This window comes from Babylonia areolata, chromosome 19 (genome assembly GCF_041734735.1).
Source record: "Babylonia areolata isolate BAREFJ2019XMU chromosome 19, ASM4173473v1, whole genome shotgun sequence".
NCBI classification, from domain to species: Eukaryota; Metazoa; Mollusca; class Gastropoda; order Neogastropoda; family Buccinidae; genus Babylonia; species Babylonia areolata.
Window position 1 is genome coordinate 60,204,342 of NC_134894.1, and position 13,927 is coordinate 60,218,268.

A 13,927-nucleotide genomic window follows, 5' to 3' on the forward strand; every position below is an offset into this window, starting at 1 on the left:
ACACACACACACAAAGAAACAAAAAATCCTCTGCCATGAAACGACACCTCCACCCCCCCACAGACCAACCCCACCCCTAAAAATTTGTGTGTGTGTGCATGTCCCAGTCAGGAGGTACGCGCTGCCTAGGGTCTGCACGAGCCCCGAGATGGACCCAGGGCGGGAGGATCGGGTACGTCACGTCAGCTCCTCCTCTTCCAAGCCCGGCGCACCCCGCTCCCACGCCGCCCCCACCCTCCCCGCCTGCCACGTGATCCTGCTGACGTCACTGCTGTCCGCGTCTCTTGTGGTGGAGGGTTGATGTGGTTGGTCAGTGGTGTCGGTCGGTTTAGGTTTTTGTGTCGGGGAGTTTTTGGTATGATCAGTGCATCCCTGAACATAGTTATATACATTCCCACCGAACGTTCGTGTATGTTGAAAGTGTCCCTCGACACAAAGTTCTTTTCTCAAACGCTTTATGTTGTTGTTCAGTGGTGTTTGTTTGTTTTCTTTTCTTTTCTTTAGTTCGTTTATTGCCCGGTTGATGATAAACTGTGATGAACGATTCAGTATAAAGCGATTTGCATCTGTTGTTATATAATCATCATAGTCTTAAGCAGTTAAGGAAGTCACACACACGCACAGACACACACAGGCACACACCTACATATACACAGACACAGACACACACACACATATATATACACAGACACACACACACACACACAACACACATACATATACACAGACACACACACACACACATACATATACACAGACACACACAACACACACACACACACAGGGAGGGAGAGAGGTGGTGAGAAGGGAAAGAGGAGAGGCAGTACCAGTTTGTATTCCATTAAACGTTGTTCATTGTTTATTGCAGAAGATGGCTCTATTAAAACTCGGTTGAATTTAAAGTCTTGTTTTTGGTACTGCACTTACAGATTGTAGGTAAGGCAGCTGTTTCTTTTTCCTTACCAGTTCTTTTTTACAAAGTGTTTTATCAGAAAGAGAGGTCGTGTGTCTGTGTGTTACATGCGGTGAAGTGTGTGTGTGTGTTACATGTGGTGAAGTATGTGTGTGTGTTGCATGCGGTGAAGTGTGTATGTGTGTGTATGTGTGTGTGTGTTACATGTGGTTGTGTATGTATGTATGTGTGTGTGTGTGCGCGATTGTTGTGTATGAGTGCATTCATAAGTTTGTGTGTGTGAAAGTGTGAGTTTATGTTGTGATAGTGAAACAAGACTTCAGTGTCTTGGAACTTAAGATTATTAGCACATGACCACATATATGACCACAATATATTCCAGGTGTTATGTGTAATATGACATTCATAAAGTCTGTCCAAGTTCAAATGTGTGTGTATCAGTGTGTCACACACAAACACACATCTATTAATTTATATACATTACAAACAAGTCATCTAACCATACGTTAAATCAAGCCATCATACCAAGAGCATACACATGCGCACATATCCACAGATGAACACACACACACACACACACACACATAGTGGCATACAGACACATGCATGCACACACACACACATACACAATTTAATTTTAACACAAACTGACAGAAGCACACACATATACACAAATCAATCTGATGATGCTATGTTTATTTCATGTAAGCCGACTGTTCCAGTATCACTTTTTTCAAAAACACAACACCTTTTCATTCTTACACAGTTTACCTGTATGAGTGTATCACAACTGAACCAAATGACATAAATTAGAACCGTGCTATAAAATCCAAATCCAAAATTTAATGGCTATTTTCTTGGCTAATGAGAAACAGTGGTATGGTACTTAAACACAAGCTGAGTATATATATCTGGAAAACATAATGAATCCACACAAGAATAGAAGGGGTAAAAAAAAAGACTTCAATCCACCAGACACTTGAGTATGGATGTGCATGTGTGTGCATGCAGATAGTAGAACATGCATGTGCATGTATGCAGATTATAGGTATGTGCATTCGTGTGCATGCAAATTATAGTGGTGCAGGTGCATGCATGAGTACATGACCCTGTGTGCATATGTTTGTCATACACATGTTTGAGCACATCTGCATGCGTGTTGGAATGCATGCACCTCACATGTGCATGCCATACATACATGCCATTTGTGCCGTGTGGGGGTGGTTGTGTTTGAGATTTGTGCTCTGTGTGTGTGTGTGTGTGTGTGTGATGGTGTGTGTATATGATCACAATGATCTTTAAAATTGTCAGCACCAGCTGGAATTTATCTAACTATGATTTGGATCAAATTATTCCGGTGGAAAACGACTTATGCAGAACACAAACAGGAAATAAAAATATTAATATCATTTTGGGTTCTGGTCAGTTGATGAGCAGACTTGCCAGCTAAAAACCAAACTGTCACATTTCCTCAATCAGCTGATGATCAAATTTATCAAAGATTTCATTCACACAGGCACTCCCTGAATAACTCAGAATGTCGACAATGTGGCTCTTTTTCCCATCCAACATCCCTCTCTCTTTCACAAACACATACACTCTCTCTGACACGTCTACCCTTCTTCATACAGCTGTAAGTGATACTGTTATATGAGGCTGCCCCCACCCCCACCCCCTATTATCCTATCGTCATGTTATAAAGATAGGGACGATTCCCTTTAAATAAAGACAAAATCAAATTATTGCACGGCACTTTTCCATCTTAACACACAAATACACGCCAAGAACAAGAACTGTTGTCTGAAAGTGGCCACACTGGAATTACTCTTCAGCGTGTGCTGAATCTGACAGCCAGAAATGGTCTGTTATCTGAATCTCAATGTGTATTCTGAGAAAAAAAAAATTGCATAAGTTTCAGATGGAATACAATCTTCAAGGGGCCGTGTGATCCATTCACGGGTAACTCTGTGCCACAGTCAAGGCATCGTTTGTGATGCTAGGTCTGTGCCGTAATCTCATCTGAGCAGTTTGTGCAAAACTGAACAGGAAAAGAGAGCTGTGGGCCTGTCTGCTTACTAAAAGACTGATTTATCAATCTAGCAACCATGCACACAAGCACTATGTAATCACTGGAATTATCACAGGTCTGAATAAAGCAATGACTGAACAAGGGATGACATGCTAATGAAAAACTCTTTTTAGCTACAATTATTTTTTAACCTCCACACAAACACAGGTCCAACTTGACATGAAACATGACTGAAACAGACGCAACAGAGATGCTGACAGACTCGATCAAACATCTAACAGACTACACTGTTACATGCTGACACATGGTCAAGGAATAATAAAACGGGCCACAATACACTGAATCAACAGTAACCTTTTTAACGTTACTGCTGACCTACACTGAAGTGGAGTTGTTGTTTTTTCACCTGAGCTCTCCTATCTTCCTCCATTAAACACAGCTTGAGGAAATTTACTATGAAAAAGTGTGTTATGTGCTATGATTCAATGCTAATTTTAAATATCTAGCCTTAGTTTTATACATCACTTCTACAACAATGGGAAACATTCACATCTCACTCAACCAATCTGTAAAGTTACCATTACACACAAACAAAAAAAGAGAAAGAGAGGATCTACACAAAGAAAGTCAATCCAACAAAACTATCTCAACTATACAATACATGCAACAGCTACAAAAAGAATCTGTGTTATCTAACACGCAGTCCAAACACACGATGAAAAACAACCGGCTGAGCAACACAGTGACTGGACAGCTGGGAAGGTGTGCTCCACTCCCCTGGGTGTGGGATACCGTCCAGTCTCCATGGACTCCCCCTCCTCTCTCTCTGCCTCTCTCCACCCAAAGCAGCACATCTGCTTAGTCTGCAACAAAGCCATGGTGGGCTGAGATCAGTTTTCAAGAGCCATACAGTGAATAACTGGTTTGAAAGCGCTTTGATTTGTCTCTGCGCAAGATTCAGCGCTATATAAAAAGCGATGATTATTATCATTATACAGTTTGGACTATGTACTATGCACGCACTTTTAGTCTGATGAAAACATCATCATGCTAAAATGTAATTGTGATTTTTATATATTTGTAAATATCTGGCACTGAACTATCAAAAGATCAAAAGTGGAATAAGCTATTCGGAAGTATTCCTGTTTTAACAGAATCAAAGCTGGTTTGTAATAAAATCAATATGGTGAAAGATCTGAAACAAATTCAAATAAAACTTTCCATGAAGTCAAGATGACTTTCCCTTAAAAACAAACATATCGTTTTAAGTTTTCAATAAGGAAAAAAGTATCTTGTCTGTGGATATGAAGTATTCAGCAAAACCCCAGTCACATACACAGATTAGAAACACATGTCTGAATTCAGAGGAGTGCAATGGCCATTCTACAGTCAGGGCTGCCAGTTTCTCTGTGCAACAGAACAATGCCTAACCTTAGCCCCCTGACCTAGTTTGAAGTCCATTGTGTTGTTTTCACATGAGCCAAGCCCAGTGACTGAGACTGTGAGAGCTTCATGTCTAAAATATTTGGCACTGGTATTTGTATTTGTATTTCTTTTTATCACAACAGATTTCTCTGTGTGAAATTCGGGCTGCTCTCCCCAGGGAGAGCGCGTCGCAACACTACAGCGCCACCCATTTTTTTGTATTGTTTTTCCTATCGCAGTGGATTTTTCTACAGAATTTTGCCAGGAACAACCCTTTTGTTGCCGTGGCTTCTTTTACGTGCGCTAAATGCATGCTGCACACGGGACCTCGGTTTATCGTCTCATCCGAATGACTAGCGTCCAGACCACCACTTAAGGTCTAGTGGAGGGGGAGAAAATATCGGCGGCTGAACCGTGATTCAAACCAGCGCACTCAGATTCTCTCGCTTCCAAGGCGGACGTGTTACCTCTAGGCCATCACTCCACTGGGGAGTGTTTTTCACACAGAAACTTTGCGGTGAAAGAGTTGAATATCTGAATTATATCAGTACATAAAACTGAAAAAGACTTCAACCAAGCCAAAGCAATTAACATCCATCCAACCCCAAATCACAGACAAACACTCCGTTACAGTTACACAACGCTCTCAATACCATTCGCAGAATTCTGGAAGATCAACAGAACACTGAGCAAATCAAGAAACTAAATAAATATATAAACTGCAACAGATACTGTGGCCAGACTTCAATAAATATTCAGAATAATGATCAGAAACTGAAAGGCTTAAGTCATTTACATTTAATACATAATCATCATAAAACTTTAAAAGACAAATCCTGCAAGACATTTTCCCTTTTTCAAAAACAAAGCAGCAAGAAAGGTAATGTATAAAACGATCCTGAATACGATAATTGGGTCCAAATAGCAGTCGATCAACATTTAGCCAAAGCAGTTGATCAATATTTAGCAAAAGGACTCACTCTTGTCCACAGGCCATTCATTCTGCATCATTCTGATCAAATCAGTGTGCAGCTGAGGACCAATCAAGGGATTCAGCTGACACAGGTAGGTGGAAATCCAGCTGCAAAAGACAGCAGAAAATAAAACATTGGCATCACAATGATTTATACATTTGCAATTGCATACATGTACTATTATAAGTATTTCCAACTAAGCAACAGAATAAAGGACTGAAAAACTATTTTGGAAATAACATTAATAATGACTGAAATGAAAAGGTATAGAATTATAAAATACATATTAGTTGAAATAATCATGTACACACACATGCAAACAAACACACACACAACACAACACACACACACACACACACAACACAACACAACCAGAGGTTATGAAAACCATCAAGTGTGGTTAGACTGTTCAGATTCTTTGCTTTCTAAGGTTCTGGTCCTTTATGTTCAGACTCAAACCAGCCCATGGGTGATACACAGTGATGACCATTCCCAGTCTGAAGCTCTGATCATCACTAACTGTTTCCAGTCAGTCCCATAGCCATTTACATTACACTACAGCCATGGGGACAGTGAATCCATGTGGATCCTCTCTGTCATCGGCTTGGCTCTGGAAGGTGGGGTCCAACAGACCACTGGAGAGTATCGTGGCCATCTTGGATCTTGGCGCATTGCGCATTTACTCAAAATTTCAGCAATTCCAAAGGTAATCAACATAGACAAAAGCAGCAAACATGTGCTGTCCTCCATTTATTCAGTTGATACTATGACAGCCTCCATTGCTACAAAGTACAACCAAACTCTGGTCAATGAAGTGCCATCATATGCATACACACACACAACAAAAAAAAGAGCAAAAAAAGAAGTCTGCTGTTTCACATGATCTGGCTCTCTCGATTGCCTTTGTTGCTCAAAATTTCAAAGAGACAATCAACTTCGAGACCACAGATCATGTGATACACCTCTAGTATAAGTCAAGTAAGTACGGAACTCTCCAGCAGTCTATTTCCCCATTCTGCCACTTTAAGTTTAAGTAAACATTCCCCAGCTGAAGTCAGGTGCCCTTTCAAACCAGAGTGAAGCGAGGAGAAAACCAGAGTAAAATGTCTAACTTCCCGAGGACACAACACCATGCCGAAGCAGGGCTTCAAACCCTGCTCACTGGTGAACACTGGATCAGAAACCTGTTCGACGCTTAATCAGTTCTGCCACTGCACGTCCTCTGATCATCAAAGCCAGAGTTAAACATTTGCATCTGACAAATACATGGACAGGTAATGTATCAAATACCACAATCTGAACCCCCCAAAAATCTGTGCATGCAGGCGCATAAAGTGACATATGCATAAAAAAAAAATCATAACTACAATCACAAATCAATGCCCACGTAACAGTAAAGTCATAAACTTACAGAAGTTACACAGTGACACACACAGCAGCCATTTGATGGAAGATCACACACACAGAAACTGAGAAAGTATCATTCCAAGGGAATGTCCTGAAAAATAAATTCTAGCAGAAAAAAGTATCATTTCCATGGATAAGTGTTGAATAATACTACTTACAATAAGTAGCAGCAGACAGCTGTCATAATCAGGCAGATCTGGATGATCCTGCAAACAAACATAAATGTCATTATGACTTTTATTTTTTAACTGGATATTGCGTCAACTGGTGGGTTTTACCAGTACTGACATGACTTTGACTTTATCAATCTGAACATTGAACATGCATTAAAAGCAAAACCACACAAAACCGTATACTGATATAGCACCCTGGTAGTGTGTGTATGTGTGTGTGTGTGTGTGTGTGTGTGAGTGTCTGTGTCCGTGTTTGTGCGCCTGTGTCACTGTGTGTCTCTGTGTGTGTCTGTGGGTCTGTGTCTGTGGGTCTGTGAGTGTGTCAGTTTGTGGTGGATTTTGTAAAACACAGCAAGGTGTGCTGTCCGTCTCCTGTCCTGAAGACAAGGCCACTTGAGATCCTCTATCATGTCTGAGGGGCTGAAGATGTGTCTGTAGCACCTCATTACGAAGCGAGCTGCTCTCTGCTGGATGGCTTCAAGTCTGTCAATGTATTGTTGAGTATGAGGATCCCAGACTGAGCTTGCATACTCTCAGATGGGATGTACATAGGATTTGTACTTGTAGCCCATCTCTTTGATGCTTCTGGAGCCTATCTTCGGATTTCTTTTCAGCAAGCCCAGGGTCTTGTTGGCTTTTTTGAACAAGGTGTGGGAGCTCCAGTTCTGTTCAGGTCTTGGGTGATAGTAACTCCTAGGTACTTGACACTGGTGACCTTGAATGCTGTGGTTATCCCTGCACACTCAACTCCTTCCTCCACCTGATTCCATTCTGCTGTTGTTTTTATGAAAAATGAGTTATTTAGTTGGTCTGTTTTGCAGAATTACAAAGTCCTTGCTGTTAATAGTGTTATTCATTGATAGTTCTTCCTACCATATAGCCTGAGTCATGATCTTTATCAAGTAGACTAGCATGTATCAGGAACTTCCCTGGTGGTAAGACTGATATTTGGTTGTTAACAATCCTATACAATACATTGCAGTGAAGTGGATGATTTAGGGGTAATTTCTAAATTTGTAGCATGTGCATCATGCTCCCTGGATCCCTTGATCTGTAACCTATAGTGATGGAACAGGTGAATGGCGTTGGACTCTCTCGAGCCTTCCAATATCCTATTTGAGGTGGGGGTCTTATACTGCTGCTCCATACTCCAGCATGAAGCAGACGAGTGAGAACTGAGATGCATGTCATCCAGCAGCTTTACTTTCCCAGGTTTTGTCTGAGAAAGCTGAGTGCGCAGTTGGCTCTTTTGCAGATGTTTGATGTGTAATGTGGCCTGTCCATTTTAAGTCGTTTGAGATCTGAACCCCCAAGTAGGGGTTTTGTTGTATATGTTTTAATACCACTCCATTTACTGATTTAGTCAGTAGAAGGGTGATCCATTCTTGCTCGACAGGATGTAGCATTTCTGCGCATTAAATCGCATTCCCCAGTCTTTTACCCATACTTACAGACTGTCTGGGTCTTACTGTTGGGTGATGTGGTCTTGGAAGGAGTGAATTTCCGGTACATAACTACGTCAGAAGGCAGTCATCCGCAAAATGGTGTACTGTTGATTTTGCTGATTGTGGCAGGTTGTTATAAAGCACAGAAAGAGTATGGGGCTAAGGGCTGTATCTTGGGGGACACCTGATAGCACTTCTGTTTCCTCTAATTTCTCTCTTCAACTTGAGCTTGAACTGGAATCAGACGTTTGAGGCCTGTGAAGGCCTGTTCGTTGCTCTCCCTCTAGAAGCACCCTCATTTTCCGTCGGGTCAGGATGTTCTTAATGAAGTCCAATAATTATTACCATGTCTGGATGTTCGCATCATGTGATTTGAAGGAGAAAGTCGCAGCAACAATACGTATTTATTTAACCATAAGCTGCCGTTGAAAGGTAATTTTAGGACGACAATCAATATATTCCTTACCCTTTGTTAGGTGACTTCCACATCAAGAACTGCACCAAAATGGGCAGGACGATGCCGATGAAGGCCCAAACGGCCGTAATAACTCCCACTGTTGTCGCAAGGTTCACCATTTTGAACGGATGTGAAATGAATAATCACGTGATCACCGGAAGTGAATAGATAATCACATGATCAGTTGTGTTGGGAGTTGTGTCCCTGTAATAAAAAACGAAACTTCGCCCATGCACCCTTCTAAAGGTCGGTGGAACATGTTGCACTGAGCATTTGTTATTAGTATTATGATGTGACAGACAAGCGAAATAACTTTCTCATATTCATTATGCAAGTGTACTCATTCAAGAGAGTTTGCAATGTGCTGGTTCATTTCTGTGATGCATTCTTCTCTTGTCGAAGTGTTGTACCGAATGCGAGGTCAAAGTGCACAAGATCCAGACTCCTTGCACAAGATGAAGATGCGCAGTACTTACGTCTGCCTGCATAAGAATGAAGATGCAATGCACTACAGACAGCGTACATTTTTTCCATGCCTCGATCATCGATCAGCTCAATATTGTTTGGTTTAGGGGAAAAAAAGACCGGATCAAATTTGAGGATGAGCCTGCATGGGAGAAAGATATATAGGGGAGGAGAGCAGATTGGCATATATATATATATATATATATATATATATATATATATATAAGTAGGTCAGGGTCAAGATCCGCTTTCAAAAGAGCCCAAAACTCAGAAAAAAAATATATAGTCATAAAAAGAAACAGAATTTGAAAAATTGCTTCCCCTCCCGTCCATCCCACAATCACTGCAGTGGAGTCTAACAGTCATATAGTTATCAGACTCGGATTGTTGGCCGTGCAGTATAATTTATGATCAGACACATTATTTTGACCTGAGCTCCCCCTTTGAATGCCAGACAGAACCCCCCCACCCTGATATATAAATGTGTGTGAGTGTGTATATATGTGTAGGTGGGTGTGTTCCATTTATAAGCACTGAGAAAATCCAATTATGCATGGAAGGCAGCATGCACTCACATTTGGCTGTACGCTTTCAGAATTGAAAGAGACAATGCACTGTGACACTCACATGTACATCACCACAGAAGATTCCTTAAACTGATAAAGTTGCAGTTCTGCAACACATATTTCAGTATCATTTTGCATGTTTTTTGTTTCAGATTGGAAGACCAAACCATGTTTCAGCAAAAGATGACTTGGCTGCCTTTGGCATATAGACAGTTCCATAGCAGTGGCGCAAGATCTTGTCAAAAATCTTTGAAAACCTCGTATGATGCTGTTGTGATTGGAGGAGGTAAACAGTTTAATCAAAGTTATAATATTCTCATCTTTCATTTGTTGTTCAGTCATAATTTACATGTCTTTCAGTTATAATTCTGATATAATGGTGAGGTTTGTTGACCTCTTTTTGATGTTATTTAAGGAACTTGAGATTGCAGTGTGTAAACTTGTGCATGTATCATTCGTGTGAATGGATATGTGTGTGTGTGTGTGTGTGTGTGTGTGTGTTAGTACTGCATTGAATATATGGGTTATTGTTTTCAAATGTTTACAACCTGGCGGTGTATATGAGTCATAATCTTTCTTTCTCTGTTTCAGGTCACAATGGTCTAATTGCGGTATGTAAAATTTACAAACGTGAGACATTAAAAGAGCAAACAATTAAATGTGTCTTTTTAGATTGTGGATTTCTGCCCCAGAGTTAAACGCTTTGAAGATATAGGTAAACACACACACACACACACACACACACACACACACACAAACACAAACATACAGATATATGTGAGTGTATTATAATCATGATACTGCATTTCTTACACACACACACACACACACACACACACACACACACACACACACACACATTTTCCATCTGCAGATTATAGAAATGATTTGCCTCTTATGAAAATCATTATGGTAATGTTTTCCCATGAAACCATACATTTTCTGTATATTCTTATGTAACTCCGAGTTACCGGTGTGTTTTTCTTCAAGCTGAAATTTTTACCATTGGACGGAAAATGAATGATTTTAAGACAAAATATGTCAGTACTGTTTCATGCATCTGTGGTGCTCACATAACAGCCGATCATATACCAACTTGCGATATGTTAAAGTCTCACATCCCTGAACTGAAATCATCTTCTGTGTTGACGATCTTCAGCAGTCCATTGCTAATGTATGACTTTTTCAACTCCTTGTTAAATAATAGTCCAGTTGGTTCACTGTTATAGTTGTTAGTTTTTCATTAGAAATATGTTATATTGTTACGCTTTTTTTGTGTGTTTTTTTATAGTTTTTTTTAACAAAACTTAATCATTTTCTATATGTAACACACACACACGCACGCACACACACACACACACACACTTTCACTTACTCGCATGCGTACACAGTAATTACCCTCACCCCCACCCCCACCACCACCCACTCGATTTTTTTTTCCTTTCCAGTGAAAAGACGTTAAACTAAAGAACGAACGAACACACACACACATACACTCACACGCACACACATATATATTACAAAAAAAAAGGTTTGTGTGCAGGCAGCCTATCTGCAGAAGTCGGGGAAGAAGGTGTGTGTTTTGGAGAGGAGACATGTGCTGGGGGGTGCGGCTGTCACTGAGGAACTTGTGCCAGGTGTGTACTGCTTTGTCGTGTGTATTTGTATTGTATTTGTATTATTATTCTTTTTGACACAACAGATTTCTCTGTGTGAAATTCAGGCTGCTCTCCCCCAGGGAGAGCGTGTTGCTACACTGACAGCGCCACCCATTCTTTTGTATTTTTTCTGCCTGCAGTTTAATTTGTTTTGCGATTTTGCTACAGAATTTCGCCAGGGACAACCCTTTTGTTGCCATGGGTTCTTTTACGTGCGCTAAATGCATGCTGCACATGGGACCTCGGTTTATCGTCTTATCAGAATGACTAGCGTCCAGACCAACACTCAAGCTCTAGTGGAAGGGGAGAAAATACTGACAACTACCGGTGTGATTCAAACCAGTGCGCTCAGATTCTCTTGCTTCCTAGGCAGACACGTTACTTCTAGGCCATCACTCCACTACATCTTCCTGTGGACTTGGAGAAGGGTCTTGTCTTTTTTGCCTTACTTCAGTTTGTGTGTGTGTCTGTGTGTATGTATGAGTAAACGTGTGTGTGTTTGTTCGTTCGTTCTTTAGTTTAACGTCTTTTCACTGTAAGTGATATTAGACGAAGTGTGTGTTTGCACATGTGTGTGTGTGTGTGTGTGTGTGTGTGTCTCTGCTTGTGTGTGTGTTTGCGTGAATGTGTGTGTGTGGATGAGTGAGTGGGTGTGTGTATGCGTGCACATGTGTGTATGCATGGACATGTGTGTGTGTGTGTGTGAGAGAGAGAGAGCTTTGTGTCTGACAAAGCGACTTTTTTTTTTTTCAAAGTCAGCTTTGTAAAGTCAGTTTCACAGTAACAGAAGAATTATTTTTACCTGCATTTGTCTTCCTCCACTGTCGTGTTGTTCAGTTGCACATGTGCATGCATCATGTGTGTGTGTGTGTCTGGATGGGTGGGAGAGGGTGGCTGGCTGGCAAGGCTGGACACATCGCACTCCTGTTGGGTGAGGGTTGGCTTAACAAAGCTGTGTGGGCTCCTGTTTCAGGGTTTAAATTTTCCAGGGCCTCCTATGTTCTGAGCCTGCTGAGACCGCAGATCATGAAAGATCTGGAGCTCAAGGTAAGAAGACTGACTTTTTTGACTCACTTGTGTAAACAAAGTGAGTCTATGTTTTAACCCGGTGTTCGGTTGTCTGTGTGTGTCTGTGTGTCCGTGGTAAACTTTAACACTGACATTTTCTCTGCAAATACTTTGTCAGTTGACACCAAATTTGGTTATAAAAATAGGAAAAATTCAGTTCTTTCCAGTCATCTTGTTTAAAACAATATTGCACCTCTGGGATGGGCACAAAAAAAATAAAAAAAGAAGTCTAATTATATGCAAACTGCATTTACTGTTATATTTATATTTTTTGTATTCTCTAAACTTGGCACTTTGACCTCTTATTCTGACACAACAACAAGAGGAGTCATTATTATCATTTTTTGTTCAAACAGGAACTTCTTTTGCTAAGCATGGAATTTTTTTTTTTTTTTTGCAAACGTTTTGGTGCAGATAGTAAAAAAGGGAAATTACTCTGTAATTAATGCTAGGGGACTTAATTTATCACAAGTGAGTCTTGAAGGCCTGGCTCTCTTGTTTTTTATAGCGCAAACAAGACTGATATTTTTATGACACTTAATAATGTCCATGCTTTGTTTGATATTCTTATTGCAACCTATATATTCCTGTGTAACATGCAGACAAGCACACACACATATGCATGCATGTGCACGTGCAAGCACACACACATGCACACATGCGTGCACTCAAGCATGCACACACACGCATGCACTCATGCGCATACACGCATATGCATGTATACTTACATAACATGCAGCATTTGTGTGTATGCGTTTGTATGTGTGTGCCTGTCTTTCTGTCTGTCTTTTTGTGAGTCAGAGAGAGAGCCACATGAAATGAACTACAGCTTCTGAGAAGTTGATGTTTAGGTCTGAACATAAAATATATACCTGGAAAAAAGTACATGTTCTGGGATGTTGAAAAAGGTGAGCGTTTTTCGGAAAACCCCTATCTTCTCTCCAAGGCGAATTACAAATAAAAATAATAGACATTTTATTGAGTTAAGAAACAACTTTGATAGCTTAATTCTTGCCTGTTGGATCATTGAACTGTTTACCAAGACATACAATCAGTTTCTTCATTCTTGTTATCGTGGATGTGTGTTAATGCACGCATTTGTGTGTATGTGTGCGTGTGTTTGAATTGCCTGCATTTTCGTTGTTATTGTTACCAGTATTTTTTTGTTTTCAATTATTTATATGTGATACATTATTTGATTTATTTTAAGGCATGTTCTCCATTAAATTGTCCTCTGTAACTTAATTTCTAAACTGTATGTGTATGTTTTGTGTGGGAGTGGTTTTTTTTTGTGAATGCTTTTAGTGCTATTGTAAAGCACATAGAGCTTCAAGAATATGCGCTACA

General features: G+C 40.4%; 3 protein-coding genes across 3 annotated transcripts in view; 2 read left to right on the forward strand and 1 right to left on the reverse strand.

Moving 5' to 3' along the window:
- LOC143294223 (uncharacterized) overlaps positions 1 to 301 on the forward strand; it is an 18,192-nt gene extending 17,891 nt beyond the window's left edge. Inside the window, exon 7 of the mRNA XM_076605654.1 lies at positions 108 to 301. Coding sequence (XP_076461769.1) covers positions 108 to 301 — 194 coding nt within the window. The remainder of the gene's footprint in view (positions 1 to 107) is intronic.
- Positions 302 to 1,592: 1,291 nt separating this feature from the next.
- Positions 1,593 to 8,962, reverse strand: LOC143293898 (V-type proton ATPase subunit e-like). Its single transcript, XM_076605248.1, has 4 exons — positions 8,833 to 8,962; positions 6,907 to 6,954; positions 5,348 to 5,448; positions 1,593 to 3,805 (listed from the first exon to the last, which is right to left on the reverse strand). Exons 1-4 carry the CDS (start codon positions 8,940 to 8,942, stop codon positions 3,801 to 3,803), a joined length of 264 nt encoding a protein of 87 aa, XP_076461363.1. The 5' UTR covers positions 8,943 to 8,962; the 3' UTR covers positions 1,593 to 3,800.
- A 56-nt stretch (positions 8,963 to 9,018) lies between these two features.
- LOC143294385 (pyridine nucleotide-disulfide oxidoreductase domain-containing protein 2-like) overlaps positions 9,019 to 13,927 on the forward strand; it is a 28,693-nt gene continuing 23,784 nt past the window's right edge. Inside the window, exons 1-5 of the mRNA XM_076605861.1 lie at positions 9,019 to 9,069; positions 10,007 to 10,140; positions 10,446 to 10,465; positions 11,398 to 11,491; positions 12,486 to 12,559. Coding sequence (XP_076461976.1) covers positions 10,023 to 10,140; positions 10,446 to 10,465; positions 11,398 to 11,491; positions 12,486 to 12,559 — 306 coding nt within the window. The 5' untranslated portion in view covers positions 9,019 to 9,069; positions 10,007 to 10,022. The remainder of the gene's footprint in view (positions 9,070 to 10,006; positions 10,141 to 10,445; positions 10,466 to 11,397; positions 11,492 to 12,485; positions 12,560 to 13,927) is intronic.

What these genes read in the sequence shown, in the direction of transcription:
- LOC143293898 (XM_076605248.1), bottom strand. Translation starts at nt 8,942, where the DNA reads ATGGTGAACCTTGCGACAACAGTGGGAGTTATTACGGCCGTTTGGGCC. An exon ending in TGGAAGTCACCTAACAAAGG is followed by an intron (nt 6,955 to 8,832) that starts GTAAGGAATATA and finishes GTTTGTTTGCAG; the next exon opens with GATCATCCAGATCTGCCTGA. An exon ending in GCTGTCTGCTGCTACTTATT is followed by an intron (nt 5,449 to 6,906) that starts GTAAGTAGTATT and finishes TGTCTTTTGCAG; the next exon opens with CTGGATTTCCACCTACCTGT.